General features: G+C 36.1%; 1 protein-coding gene across 1 annotated transcript; it reads right to left on the reverse strand.

Moving 5' to 3' along the window:
• Positions 1-6,433: 6,433 nt before the first annotated feature.
• Positions 6,434-15,130, reverse strand: LOC119075284 (lathosterol oxidase-like). Its single transcript, XM_037181671.1, has 7 exons — positions 14,931-15,130; positions 12,018-12,229; positions 11,474-11,725; positions 11,335-11,412; positions 7,459-7,564; positions 7,226-7,398; positions 6,434-6,741 (listed from the first exon to the last, which is right to left on the reverse strand). Exons 1-7 carry the CDS (start codon positions 15,121-15,123, stop codon positions 6,505-6,507), a joined length of 1,251 nt encoding a protein of 416 aa, XP_037037566.1. The 5' UTR covers positions 15,124-15,130; the 3' UTR covers positions 6,434-6,504.
• Positions 15,131-16,301: the final 1,171 nt, after the last annotated feature.

The following is a 16,301-nucleotide window of genomic DNA, read 5'->3' on the forward strand; positions in this document are numbered from 1 at the left end:
AATACTGATCGACGAAAAAAAAGTTTATGGAAATTGGATGACCGACTCGTGAGTTAGACCCCTTGGTGTGAACTAGGTACAGGGCGGCAACCCGTTTTTGCTTGAACGTTGGCCAAAGAACGGATTTAGATAGATTTTGCTTTATTAGATAGGTATTGACCGTACCAATCAGGGAAAAGAAAGTTCATGAAATTCGGTTCACCGGAGCGTGAGCTAGGTCTCTTGGAGTGAGCTTATATGAGGCTACTCGGCCGTAGAGTGAAGGTGGTGTTTTTTGTTAATATCTCGAGTAAAATTTGACCAAATTTCATGATTTTTTTTTGTTTGAAAGGTACTAACGAATGTAAAGCAGCCGTACTACTTTCCACCTCCTAACAAAATGGCCGTCGACCGCCATTTTGGATTTTTGTAAAAACAATATAAATCGGTGAAAATAATTCTTACAAAGTTATTGATCAGTGGGAAGTGATTGGTTATGTGTGTGTGGTGTTTCAAGGATCCCAAATATATATATCTATATATAAATATACATAGTAGATTGAGCTATATAACGGTATAGATAGTTATTTTGAGCTATATACTAGCATATTTATCAGTAAATTGTTTATTTATAGGTAAATATAGGTTAATTTAGGACTGAGGAAATTGTAGGTCAATTTGAAATTTGTGTTACGTTTGAAAGGAACATCGTACGGGGCTTCGTAATTGCGCTATGCGCAATTTTTAAGACGTACAAATTTCATAAGAATTTTTCTTTACCGACGTTTACGGGAAGAGTAGGGCTACGGACGAACTAGGGTCACGTACGCAATAGATGTACGGGTTCGTACGGCGCTCAGTCGCAGCAAACGCTCCGACTGTTCTGACGGCTCGTTTTTTTTTACATATTTTAGTTGGTGAGGATTTGCTTCATGGCCTTTCACTCACGTAGGGCCACGATACATTCTGGAGACTCATGTTATGATTTACTAAAGATATTTATCTGATAATTTTTTATAAATTCTGCCTATTTTTAGTGAACCGCAACACTCTCCACCAGATTTTATCCAATATATACGGATTTTCAAAAATCTAATCTGACACAACATTGGACGAATCGAATATAGCATTTGAGACCTCTGTAAAAATGGAACTATAAGATAAACTATTGTTACACTGCATACACACAATAGGAAGATACTTCCACCTTCCTAAAGTTTTATAAGAATAAATCGGAACTAATGAGCCGTCAGAACAGTCGGAGCGTTTGCTGCGACTGAGCCCCGTACAAACCCGTACATCCATTGCGCACGTGACCTTAGTTCGTTCATACCGTAAGTCTACTGCGGTCGTAAACGTCGGTAAAGTAAAATTCTTATGAAATGTGTACATCTTAGAGAGTGCGCATAGCGCAATTACGAAGCCCCGTACGACGTTCCTTTCAAATGTAACACAAACTACACTTCTCACTGATCAGTGACTTTGTAATTATCAATTTCATCGATTTATATTGTTTTTACAAAAATCCAAAATGGCGGCCGACGGCCATTTTGTTAGGAGGTGGAATAGTACGGCTGCTTTACATTCGTTAGTATCATTCAAACAAAAAATATTCACGACATTCGGTCAAATTTTACTCGAGATATTAACAAAAACAACTTACAAGTGTAGCCTTTAAATGGCCAGATATATCTTCGGAAAACGTTAAATGACTTATGGGGCCCCAGTTCGGGAGGGGTCGACCCAAAATCGCCCATCTTCGAACTTAGCCGCACTATTTTGACTATCTTTCAGGGAAAAAAAAATTGAAATCGGATTTGATTTACTCAAGATATCGACGTGACAGACGGACGGACAGACGGCCAAAATTTTTATTGCGGATTCGTCATCTATGAACATAGGCTAACACTTTGCCCTTACCGTCTGCTTCGAATTCCATCAATTACACACGGCATCGTAATCCTATAAGCCCCTTCGTACTTCGTACGGGGCTAAAAATATCGTCCGATGTGTTTTATAATGTATGGTGTAATGATGCATCTTAGTACTAACATGGTTGCTATTGATTTCTGTCGGTGTTGATACAATCCCTAGAAACTAGCTAAAACAGTGTTTTACCCAACAAGATTACTTTTTTGCGATAATTTAACACTAACACAACCAAACGTATCCTGACATCATTCCTTAACATCTGTCAAAACTTAAATTTTTTGTTATGCCTGGATTTTCAGCCTTTACCATTTTACCAGTAAGTATGTTAAAATGGTAAACGCTGAGCGAAATCTAAATCAACTTTATTATGCATGTTTGGCAGTCAGGGGACCCGACCCGCCGTTAGGACGGGTGCAAGTTTTTTATCGGACATTTATTTTCTATCTTTTCATTTTCGTCTTATCTTTAATCAGTCGGGAAAATGAAAATAATTTTGTAATGCAAAATAGAACAATTCTGTGTTTACAGAAATTTTCTACGATAATTAAAATACTATTAAAACCATTTCTTAACAGATTTTTATGGCTTTCTTTGATTTATTGAAAAGACTGCCAAGAGACTGTCAGGAGACTGTGAGTTTTTAGCCCCGTACGAAGTACAAAGGGGCTTATAGGATTACGATGCCGTGTGAATTGATGGAATTCGAAGCAGACGGTAAGGGCAAAGTGTTTGCCTATGTTCATAGATGACGAATCCGCAATAAAAATTTTGTCTGTCCGTCTGTCCTTCTGTCCGTCTGTCCGTCACGTCGATATCTTGAGTAAATCGAATCCGATTTCAAAATTTTTTTTCCTCTGAAAGATAGTCGAAATAGTGAGGCTAAGTTCGAAGATGGGCATATTCGGGTCGGCCCTTCGTGAGTTAGGGCCACCTAAGTGATTTAAGGTCTTTTGGTGATATTTATGGCAAAACAAACGATGGAAATGTAAATGACATGTCAAATGATAGGTATTGTCAATACCAATCCAGGAAAAAAAAAAGTTTTTTAAAATCGGGTGAGTGGACCGTGAGTTAGGGCCTTAAAAGTGAAATGCTACTAGGGCCCTATGTGTATTTTACATAGAACTCGAGTAAATTTCATTCGTTTTTCGTAATTTTTGTTTGATTTGGAAGGTAATCGAAGGCCGAATAGAATGTTGTTGAAAAAAAAAAAAAATTGGGTCCTTGGCCTAAGGCCGCTAATGGGGCCCTATGTGTATTTTACATATAACTCGAGTAAATTTCATCCGTCTTTCGTAATTTTTGTTTCATTTGGAAGGTAATCAAAGGCCGAATAGAATGTAGTTGAAAACGAGCCATCAGAACAGTCGGAGCGTTTGCTGCGACTGAGCCCCGTACAAACCCGTATATCTATTGCGTACGTGACCCTAGTGCGTTTGTCACCCTACTTTGACCGTAAGCCTATTGCGCCGGTTAATGTAGTTAAAGTAAAATTATTATGGAATGTGTACATCTTAGAAATTGCGCATAGCGCAATTACGAAACCCCGTACGACGTTCCTTTCAAATGAAACAAAAATTTCAAATCGCCCTAAAATTTTAATTTATTGAGTATAAATACACATAGGGCCCTAGTACCGGCCTTAGTCCGAGGACCCATTTTTTTTTTTAACTACATTCTATTCGGCCTTCGATTACCTTCTAAATTAAACAAAAATTACGACAAACGGATGAAATTTACGCGAGTTGTATGTAAAATACACATAGGGCCCTAGTACCGGCCTTAGTCCGAGGACCCAAATTTAATTTTTTTTCAACAACATTCTATTCGGCCTTTGATTACCTTCCAAATGAAACAAAAATTACGAAAGTCGGATGAAATTTACTCGAGTTATATGTAAAATACACATAGGGCCCTAGTAGCGGCCTTAGGCCAAGGACCCAAATTTAATTTTTTTTCAACAACATTCTATTCGGCCTTCGATTACCTTCCAAATCAAAGAAAAATTACGAAAAACGAATGAAATTTACTCGAGTTCTATGTAAAATACACATAGGGCCCTAGTAGCATTTCACTTCTAAGGCCCTAGCTCATGGTCCACGCACCCGATTTAAAAAACTTTTTTTCCTGGATTGGTATTGACAATACCTATCATTACCCATGTCATTTACATTTCCATCGTTTGTTTTGCCATAAATATCACCAAAAGACCTTAAATCACTTAGGTGGCCCTAACTCACGAAGGGCCGACCCGAATATGCCCATCTTCGAACTTAGCCTCACTATTTCGACTATCTTTCAGGAAAAAAAAAAACATTTTTGAAATCGGATTTGATTTACTCAAGATATCGACGTGACGGACAGAAGGACAGACGGACAGACAAAATTTTTATTGCGGATTCGTCATCTATGAACATATGCAAACACTTTGCCCTTACCGTCTGCTTCGAATTCCATCAATTACACATGGCATCGTAATCCTATAAGCCCCTTTGTACTTTGTACGGGGCTAAAAATAAATTAAATTTGGGTCCTCGGACTAAGGCCGGTACTAGGGCCCAATGTGTATTTATACTCATTAAATTAAAATTATTTATTAAATTAAATTATTTATGCGCTATTTCTAAGATGTACACATTCCATAATAATTTTACTTTAACTACATTAACCGGCGCAATAGGCTTACGGTCAAAGTAGGGTGACAGACGCACTAGGGTCACGTACGCAATAGATATACGGGTTTGTACGGGGCTCAGTCGCAGCAAACGCTCCGACTGTTCTGATGGCTCGTTTTAGAACAGTTTACTAACATACACAAACAATAACAAAGAGGAATCGGAATCATGTCATACTGTCCGTCTGAGCCAGTCGTTGCTCTTTGATGTGAGTCATTTCCTTAGAGTAATTATACCTAGAGAGGAAATTTGTACGACGAAATGTGGTCCCAACATCAGTTTGTATAAGATACACATTTCGTATAATTTTACACCAACACATGTATGCTTTGACGTTTTTTTCGCTATTGATATTTCAATTTGCCCTCTTAATTAAGAGGGCAAACACACATACCAATAAACATTTCGTATTTTATGTTGGGACCACATATTTAACGTAATTTTGTTCGAAATTTCCTCTCTAGGTATAATAACTCTTAGGTCATTTCTGATTTAAAAATATAAAAAGTCGTTTTTTCTATAAATTATAAAAAATTTACTTTCCTGACTGATTCCTATTTTTTTCGCAGTTCCGGGTCATAATCATCACCTTTCCATGCATAAATTTAATTATTTCATTGTATACCCGGACACAGTGAAATACGATTTTTTCGCAAGCTACACAAAGCAGCGACTATATCCATTCGGCTGTACAGCCACACAATTATACCGAACGTATTGTTGAAGCGTATATTTTTGTATTATTAATGGTAGGTCTTTATACATTTTCGTTACAATTCAGTTCTTAATTATCAGATTATTCAGTTACAAAGTCATTTACTCATACACTTCAAACTTCAACATTCAACGTTTTCAACCATTTTATGCCTTCTACTGCCTCCAACCCATGTTCCAAACATCGCAATGGGTAACAATTGAGAATTTGATTCAATGATTGCCAATGCCAATGATTGCCAATGTCGCAGTCGCATAATGGTGATTCGAAAAAATTCCATCGGTACAATTGCTCGTTGCAACATCCATGGCCCGATCGAAAAAGGGTTAAGCATCCTCCATTCTCTCATTGGCTAATCAAATACTGCAAGTTTCTGTTCTGGGCAGTCGATGAGATTGGTGAACTACGGACTTCGGTCCTAATACGATTACCAGACATTTGCAACTTTGAAGTTTTCATTCCAGATTTCAAGATCTTTCCAGATCGTCGTCATGGGCATTTTTATCATTTATATGAAAACGAGCCATCAGAACAGTCGGAGCGTTCTATGTAAAATACACATAGGGCCCTGGTAGCATTTCACTTCTAAGGCCCTAACTCACGGTCCACTCACCCGATTTTAAAAAACTAGCTCACGAAGGGCCGACCCGAATATGCCCATCTTCGAACTTAACCTCACTATTTCGACTATCTTTCAGGGAAAAAAAATTGAAATCGGATTTGATTTACTCAAGATATCGACGTGACGGACAGACGGACAGATGGACTGACGGACAGACAAAATTTTTATTGCAGATTCGTCATCTATGAACATAGGCACTTTGCCCTTACCGTCTGCTTCGAATTCCATCAATTACACACGGCATCGTAATCCTATAAGCCCCTTTGTACTTCGTACGGGGCTAAAAATTAAAAAATGATGTGGAACACTTGCAGTCCATTGTTGGTAAAATTTTCTTTCTTAAAATTTTTAGGTCAATTTTTTGTTGATAAAACGTTTGCGTTCAGGCGCAAAACCCTCAGCGATATCAGTTATTTAGTAAGTAGAAACAAGTACTTGCGTCACATTTGCACCCTTCAGGGCTTTTTGGCGGATTTTAAAATAAGGCAAATACTCAACATCTCAAATTAGTTATTTATTTTGTGTTAGTTACATTTAAAAAAATTATTTTGTTGCTTAAATTAAACAAAAATTGTCTTATCCTACTTCTTTTTATTTGTTTCTTTTTTGATAAGTTTCTGTTTAGATTTAACAGAAATGTCATTTAAACTTAATTCGTTTACATTTACATTATCCGGATAAGCTAGTGGATTTTCGGACTTTCTTTCAGCGATATCATTTAACAAAACGTTTTTAGGTACCTCGTCTAATGCCAAACCTTTTCCATAGAAGATATCCTCATTGTATACTCTATCCTTTCGGCGATATGTATCATGCAACTAAACAAAAGAAATTTACATTAGAATTAGGAATATGACAAAAATATTATATCTTGGACTAAATCTAGAACTAAATACAAGAATACAAGGCCATAATTCCAAAGCATACAATCACTGATGGTAATGCGAATCCTCGAAACGGGACCCAACTTTCGGGTGAATTTAATTTTTTAATGTTACACACAAGTCGCTCTGTTAAGTTGAAACACATTACAAAACTCAACACTAAACAACGCAGGTCCAACAACATCATATGTTTGTTTCAATTAACTGTAAACCCGAAATTTGACAACACCAGTGATGGTACTTTACGATCACAGCCAGAAAGATAATGTAAAGTGAACTGGGTAAAATTTATGTTTGAGAATTCAAAAGTTAAAAACGAAGAACTATATCTCGAAATTAGGTAAATCTTTTCTCGATTGGTACCTCGTGTTGAATCGATTAACTAAAAAAACAGGCAAGACATTTTGAAGTCACTTACCACATCCCATAAATAAATATTAAATCCGAAGTTAACATGAGTATACTGGTGATGATTATCATGAAATATGGCATCAGGTTGCCATGGTTGCCACCACTGCGCCTTAAATGTTATTCCAGAGTGATCCAAAATGGCATGGTAATACGTGTATAAAACGACCGTATAAAACATCACTAAAAAGTTATTTTACTTTAAAAAACAAGTTCCACAACCCAAGATATTATTTAAATTACGCCAGTGTACAGGCATAACAAATAGTGGAACTGCCATCGTCAATTGAACTTGAACTATCTCGACCGGGTGAATTGCAGTTACAGAGAATGCAGTCGGTTGTTTGTACTAATTGGAAATTGTGAACAAAACATTGAAGTTACAATTAAAGAGTTACGAAAATAAAAGACCAACATGACCATTATTCGGACTCAACCTCAGTCATTATCCGTGGGCAAATTACGGCGGAAGTCTGAAGCTCATTTTACTTAAGTAATCTTTACTCTTCGTCAAAACACTAATACGATAGTATAAGTACAAGCAAGAAATGCCCTACAATGTGCCTACGTATATTAAATGAAAGTGAGTCAGTACGCGTTGCAGGTCGATCCAAGATTATTATATAATAGCTAAATGTTCACCACTCATGTTTTTAAGTACAAGCAAATTGTTGTTCAAAAATAAAATCAAAAAATTATGAATCCTCGGGTTTTGTTTGTGTTCTTGTATGTATAAAAACATTTGTTTAAGAACGCATTTAGTAGACCAGTTCAATAATCCAAGGCGGTGGCATCCAAGGCTGTATACTTTGGGGAGGTCACGGAGATGCAGAGACGCGGGTTACACACCACGTTTTATACAAAAAAATCCACCACGCCATACAAATTCAATTTTGGTGAATTTGTTTGTATGGAAAATGTGTGTTCCCGCGTATCTAATGAAATGGCAATCTGCGTGACCTACACAAAGTATACAGCCTTGGTGGCATCACAATTTTCCTGTGGCGCCAGCTAGGTTTGTGAAACTTTATAATTTTTATTTTCAAGTTGACTTTTCACACAATAAGGAATGAGTGCGTTTAACAAATTTGATGTCACCCGCCTTTGTGAGTGCCTTAGCCTGTTCGTTGAGAACCTTGGATTATACTTTTATGTTAGTCATACCACACAGAACAATATAAAAGTTTTTAATCAAATAAAAGAGTTTGTAATCTCCCTACTGTAAATTAATTTGAAAGTTACGGTTTAGGTGAAACTCTAAGAGTAATTATACCTAGAGAGGAAATTTCGATCAAAATTACGTAAAATACGTGGTCCCAACATGAAATACGAAATGTTTATTGGTATGTATTTGCCTTGCCCTTCTAATTAAGAGGGCAAATTGTGCTGTCGAAAGCGTCAACGTATACATTTATTGGTGTAAAATTATACGAAGTGTGTATCTTTTACAAGCTAATGCTGGGACCACATTTCGTCGTACAAATTTCCTCTCTAGGTATAATTACTCTATATTAAAAAAAAAAACGAGCCGTCAGAACAGTCGGAGCGTTTGCTGCGACTGAGTCCCGTACAAACCCGTTCATCCATTGCGCACGTGACCCTAGTTCGTCCGTCGCCCTACTCTTACCGTAAGCCTAATGCGGCCGTCAACATCGGTAAAGTAAAATTCTTATGAAATGTGTGAGTCTTAAAAATTGCGCATAGCGCAATTACGAAGCCCCGTACGACGTTCCTTTCAAATGTAACACAAACTACACTTCCCACTGATCAGTGACTTTGTAATTATCATTTTCATCGATTTATATTGTTTTTACAAAAATCCAAAATGGCGGCCGACGGCCATTTTGTTAGGAGGTGGAATAGTACAGCTGATTTACATTCGTTAATACCTTTCAAACAAAAAAAATTCATGAAACTCGGTCAAATTTTACTCGAGATATTAACAAAAAACCACCACCTTCACTGTACGGCCGAGTAGCCACATATAAGCTCACTCCAAGAGACCTAGCTCACGCTCCGGTAACCCGAATTTCATAAACTTTTTTTTCCCGGATTTGTACGGTCAATCCCTATCTAATAAAGCAAAATCTATCTAAATCCGTTCAAATTTGATGGCCAGCCTACAAGCAAAAACGGCTTGCCGCCCTGTACCTAGTTTACACCAAGGGTCGGTCATCCAATTTCCATAAACTTTTTATTCGTCGATCGGTAATTGTAAATACCTTTATCTGTCTAGAACGATAATCTCGAGCTTATCCCTCTAGGGAGTTTTTTTTTATCTCGATATATCTGTTCTCGACAGATAAAATATGATATGCAGTCTTTTTTTTCGCTTTGAATAAATAAATTATTGATATGCACCTATTGCCAGACTGTTATTTTGACGTGTAGGCATTATGACCCACGCCTTCGGCTAGGGCAATAATGTCCTACACGTCAAAATACCAATCTTGGCAACAGGTGCATAATATATATTAAATGGCCAGAGATATCTTCGGAAAACTTTAAATCACTTATGGGGCTCCAGCTCCGGAAGGGTCGTCCCAAAATCGCTCATCTTCGAACTTAGCCTCACTATTTTGACTATCTTTCAGGGATTTTTTAGCCCCGTACGAAGTACGAAGGGGCTTATAGGATTACGATGCCGTGTGTAATTGATGGAATTCGAAGCAGACGGTAAGGGCAAAGTGTTTGCCTATGTTCATAGATGACGAATCCGCAATAAAAATTTGGGCCGTCTGTCCGTCTTTCTGTCACGTCGATATCTTGAGTAAATCAAATCCGATTTCAATTTTTTTTTTCCCTGAAAGATAGTCAAAACAGTGAGGCTAATTTCGAAGATGGGCATATTCGGGTCGGCGCTTCGTGAGTTAGGGCCACCTAAGTGATTTAAGGTCTTTTGGTGATATTTATGGCAAAATAAACGATGGAAATGAAAATGACACGGCAAATGATAGGTATTGTCAATACCAATCGGATGAGTGGACCGTGAGTTAGGGCCTTAGAAGTGAAAAGCTACTAGGGCCCTATGTGTATTTTACATAGAACTCAAGTAAATTTTATTCGTTTTTCGTAATTTTTGTGTCATTTGGAAGGTAATCAAAGGCCGAATAGAATGTTGTTGAAAAAAAAATTAAATTTGGGTCCTCGGACTAAGGCCGCTACTAGGGCCCTATGCGTATTTTACATACAACTCGAGTAAATTTCATCCATTTTTCGTAATTTTTGTTTCATTTGAAAGATAATCGAACACCGAATAGAATGTTGTTGAAAAAAAAAAAATTAGGTCCTTGGACTAAGGCCGCTACTAGGGCCCTATGTGTATTTTACATATAACTCGAGCAAATTTCATCCGTTTTTCGTAATTTTTGTTTCATTTGGAAGGTAATCAAAGGCTGAATAGAATGTTGTTGAAAAAAAATTAAATTTGGGTCCTTGGACTAAGGCCACTACTAGGGCCCTATGTGTATTTTACATTGAACTCGAGTAAATTTCATTCGTTTTTCGTAATTTTTGTGTCATTTGGAAGGTAATCAAAGACCGAATAGAATGTTGTTAAAAAAAATTAAATTTGGGACCTCGGACTAAGGCCGCTACTAGGGCCCTATGCGTATTTTACATACAACTCGCGTAAATTTCATCCGTTTTTCGTAATTTTTGTTTCATTTGAAAGATAATCGAACACCGAATAGAATGTTGTTGAAAAAAAAAAAAAAATTTGGGTCCTTGGACTAAGGCCGCTACTAGGGCCCTATGTGTATTTTACATATAACTCGAGCAAATTTCATCCGTTTTCCGTATTTTTTGTTTCATTTGGAAGGTAATCAAAGGCCGAATAGAATGTAGTTGAAAAAAAATTAAATTTGGATCCTCGGACTGAGGCCGATACTAGGCCCTATGTGTATTTATACTCAATAAATTAAAATTTTAGGGCTCCGACTGTTCTGATGGCTCGTTTTTTTTTTTTTGAAATCGGATTTGATTTTTCAAGATGTCGATGTGACAGACGGACGGACAGACGGACGGACAAAATTTTTATTGCGGATTCGTTAAAAATTTTGCAAAAAATAAAAATTTTCTACTTGCAAACAATTATAAGAAAATAAAAAAAATACTTACTGTGTGATGCAACTTATGAAAATGCTTATAAAAAAAAGGAATGTGGTAGAAACGATGCGTTAGGTACGTTGCGTAATCCTAAACATAGTTTTATTTTAATTTCCATTATTCTGCTGCAATGCATTAATGAATTAGTTACCTGATAAATAAAAATAACAGGAACTTGTAAGAAAAACCACCACCACCCGTATTCACTTGGAGAATAATAGACCCATTGTAACGAACCACCATTGTAAATGTAACATGCAAATGAACCGGTCAAAATGCTCACGCAAAACAGTGAAATGCTTCCTACTATAATTTCGTGTTTTTCAAGCTCAGCAGATAAAAATTTATCTGGCTGGCATTTCCACTCATGCGGTGTGCTGCGTTGGCGTACATAGAAATACCACTAGAAAATATAAATGTAGAAATTTTTAAGTAGTAGATTTTCTGCAAGACAGAAACACAGACTCAGACACTAAAGAAAGTGCATATTTCAGTCCAAATCAACAATCAATCCAAAAAGCTGTACGCCAAATAGAGTACTTCAGAGAATCGGATCGTCCTGACTTTTATAAGAATGGGAGCACTTTGCAGCAGTATAATAAATCTTAACGTACTTTAGGCAAAGTGAGATTTAATCCACGTTTTTCTGTTAAAACCTACCAATAGCGAAAACGAGAATATCAAACAGTTCTTACGTGCAAAAAGCCTCCAACCGCGAAATAAATAAAGTATGATCCGAAAGCAGCCCAAGTAACGAAATAGATCCATTGATCGAAGACAAATTTTTGTTCCATGGTTTTGTGGTCATCGAAAATATTTTCTAACGTGTGATTTATGTTTTCTGAGCTGTTGCGCTCAATATGGGTCATTTGTTTTAAAAAGTGAACCAAGATTAGTATCCATTCACCTGTAATTAATTGCATTTTGTTATTTGGAGATGTGTAATGCACGTACCGAGATTCATCTGCACGACCCGATTTAACCGGGCTTATGTACGAGTCCAATACCCCCTCTAGCAACAAAACTACTTTTATTAAGGTGAAAGAATCAAGTAGCCTTTAAAATTTACATGTACATTACAGCGTAGTTAGTCAAAATATAGTGTTCGCAGAATAAAAAGAAATAAGGTTAGAATTTGACACAGAGAGCTGAGAGTTTGTTTGCTAGAGAGAGTATTGACGAGTCTTAAAAACCAGACGGGACTAGACCTCATTTTACCTAACCTAACCTAACCTAACATAGTTTTGGTAACAAAGTCTTTTGGACAACATTATGACCTCAGCGTTCATGCGTATATCTACTTTCTATTTTTTATAGAATAACTCCAGAAAAAATGATAAAAATGACTATGTTCCTCAACAAAAGAAAGACGTATTGCACAAGGTCAGCGCTAAATGTGTTCTCATTTAAAACTATAATTTTATCAGTAGTGATTTTGGCAGACCATGAACATTACACGGTGAGGCTTAAATTTTTTAAATAAACGTGTAAGTTAACATACAGGTTTTTTTTTATAAGTGAGTTGGGGGAGGGAAGTGCTGTTCAAGTAAACAAGTTTTAGCAAAATCCCCTCAGCTGTTCCTTAGAACCAGCACCAGCGTTAGCCAGGGCTTGTGAAACAGTGAGGACTTAGGATTTACATTGGAATTGGTAGAGGGACAAATTCTAAGATTTACAGTGTAAAAATTATGGCTCTCGATAATTTCTTCATCGAGCAATAGCAGCTAAAAGTAAAAATTTCACCGTTTTAAAAGACTGATATCTCCTTTACAAAGCAACCGGGGAAGCCTTTGAATGATTATCCTATACAAGTTTTGCGAATCCTTTTGAACAGCAAAAAAATTATTTTTGAATCGATGTTTTCTGTTACATTTTCAGAAATTGCTCCTTTAGGCTACCTTCGGTGAACTTTGGACGCTTCAATACCTTACTAGTCAGAGTATTTTCCGTCAATGTGGTTGCTTATATGGTAGCTTAGAGTCTTACATAAAAGAATTCCTTTTGCTACACAAACAAAGTCTACGGTCGTATCAGAGGTTGAAATGGAGGCGAAACTTACAAAAAGGAAGAAAATATTTTTTCGAAATGAGAACACTTTTCCGTTCTCAAAATTGAAAGAAAATATTTTCTCGAATTGAGAACTCTTTTCCGTTCTCAAAATTGGAAGAAAATATTTTCTCGAAATGAGAACACTTTTCCGTTCTCAAAATTCGAATAAAATATTTTCTCGAAATGAGACCACTTTTCCGTTCTCAAAATTGGAAGAAAATATTTTCTCGAAATGAGAACACTTTTCCGTTCTCAAAATTCGAATAAAATATTTTCTCGAAATGAGAACACTTTTCCGTTCTCAAAATTGGAAGAAAATGTTTTCTCGAAATGAGAACACTTTTCCGTTCTCAAAATTCGAATAAAATATTTTCTCGAAATGAGAACACTTTTCCGTTCTCAAAATTTGAATATTTTTTTTTTTTAAATGAGACTACTCGGTCAGTCTCGGAAAGTATTAAATCCGAGACCACTCGGACAGCCTCATCACGTCTAACAAATGAAAGTCTAAAAAGACTACTCATTCATCCTCAAACATTCTCGAAAAGTAGTCGAAACGAGACCACTCGGTCAGTCTCGGAAAGTGCAAGGAAAAATTATTCGAAAAGAGAACACTTGTCCAGTCTCGGAAAGTATTAAATCCGAGACCACTCGGACAGTCTCATCACGCCTAACAAATAAAAGTCAAAAAAGACTACTCATTCAACCTCAAACATTCTCGAAAAGTAGTCGAAACGAGACCACTCGGTCAGTCTCGGAAAGTGTAAGGAAAAATTATTCGAAAAGAGACCACTTGTCCAGTCTCGGAAAGTATTAAATCCGAGACCACTCGGACAGTCTCATCACGCCTAACAAATAAATGTCAAAAAAGACTACTCATTCATTCTCAAACATTCTCGAAAAGTAGTCGAAACGAGACCACTCAGCTTCTCTCGTTCATTCTTATTCATTTACATAAAATAAATTAAAATTGAGACTTCTCGCAAACTGAAAAAGTCAATGAGACCGAAATGAGACCCTTGAAACTACGTATTTTTCGGTCTCACTGAGACTGAAATTTTTACCCGGGTATGTTAACTTACACGTTTATTTAAAGATTTTAAGCCTCACCGTGATTACAGATGTGTCAGTTTCATCGTAGAGTATTATGGTTTCGATAAATAAATGTTTCATCTAATTGTTTATTGACAAATTTTCATTAAATAATAATATCTGACAATTATTTGTGAGAATTTCTATAAATCTGTTTGAAATAAACTACTTGTCTACGTTTTAAAGAGAACTAAATATTTTAAATTTGTGCCACTTGATAGGCTCTCATTAAATTTATACTTGTGGCGGTGGTTTATTTTGTGGCAGATCATATTAGAGAGGCCAAATTTCCGTTAAAAAATCTGTTCTAGTGCTTGGTTCAGTACTATGGTTTTATAGGTTTTAGGATGTTTTCTAATACAGTGCTGTATACTCCGCGTATTTAGCAAAAGTATTGACCTTTCATAACAAACTTCGGGTGCAGATTCGAATTTTTTTATCACTGTCTGTAAGTAAATTAGTCTCACCTTGTATTGATGTACCAAAAACGAAGACTGCCAATGTAGCTAACAAACTTGTAACGAATTTTGGAGTTTTTGAAAAAACATGTTCAATTCTGTCTGCATATTTTTCCGTCCATCGAACGCCTTCCGTCATAGGGTGACCATTCGTAAGTCTTTTCATAAATGATTGATTTTTGCCAAAAGATTCATTGTCCATGGTAAGACTGAAAACGAGAGAACATTTTTGATTATAACAAATTTTCCTTCTTCACAAGTTTTTTAACAAAAACCAAAACGATTAGTTTTTATTAATTGACTGTTAGGCTGAAAACAAACGAGACATGGAAAAACGTGTTTTGGTTCTTGTTTTCAAGACGAAATTGTCGCAACTGTCAAATAAAGTTACAAATTTCGCTATCGAAAATTGCGATTGCTGCATCTGTCAATGAAAACTAGGACCAAAATACGTTTTCAATGTCTTGTTTGTGCTATCCCTTAAACTGTTGAATTTGTTTCACATTACTAAGGACAAACATGGCTGAAAGGGAATCTTGAAACAGGACAGATTGATTCCGAAATCGGTTTTAATAGAGATTAGTTTCTGCCGTTGCTATCCACTTACTTTTCTCAGCAATTTTGAATCTGGTAACTTATACATCAGCTATACAAATAGATTTAAAAAAAATAGATTTAAAGACTTAAACATTGAAAATAGTTAGAACCGCAACAACAGGGTTCGAAAATTAAAGTCAAACGAAATTCGTTGGAAAACAAATCCAGATGTTTAGTCAAGTTTTCGAACTTGCTTTTTGAGCATCAGCCGAGATCGCAGCTTAATTTTAAACTCGATAAGCCTTTTAGAACCAATAAAATACTCAACTTTATTTTCTTCACTTGAATTGAGGTTACAAATTTAGCTATTTTACTTTGATTTAACTACTTTTATAATTAACACAATATTTTTATTTACCACTTAAAACACTTCACGGTCCTTTTTTAAACTTGACCAATCAAAGTAAGTTTTGTTTTTAATATATTTCCACGCGTTATTGCAAACACCTTTAAAATCGACTCTACAGCGACGCATAACAGTTAAAAATTTAAAGTTACACTCAATATACTCAAGTGATTATATAGTAACTTTTGCGATCGATGTCGGCTTCGATTAATCAAAAATTAGAGTACTTTCATTCTAGGTGGGATTTGCGCAATCGCAAATTTACCAATAAACTTTGTAGAAGTTGAGTTATCAATTTAATAATTAATTCGCACTCAAAAAACATAGCTTTCTCACCCAGTCAACACATTATTAAAAAAAGGCCGTTTATTTTCTAACTTTGAACAAATCTTTTTTATATTGGAAAAATTTGTGGTAAATTCATACACTTAGTTATC

Source organism: Bradysia coprophila, unplaced genomic scaffold, assembly GCF_014529535.1.
Source record: "Bradysia coprophila strain Holo2 unplaced genomic scaffold, BU_Bcop_v1 contig_197, whole genome shotgun sequence".
NCBI classification, from domain to species: Eukaryota; Metazoa; Arthropoda; class Insecta; order Diptera; family Sciaridae; genus Bradysia; species Bradysia coprophila.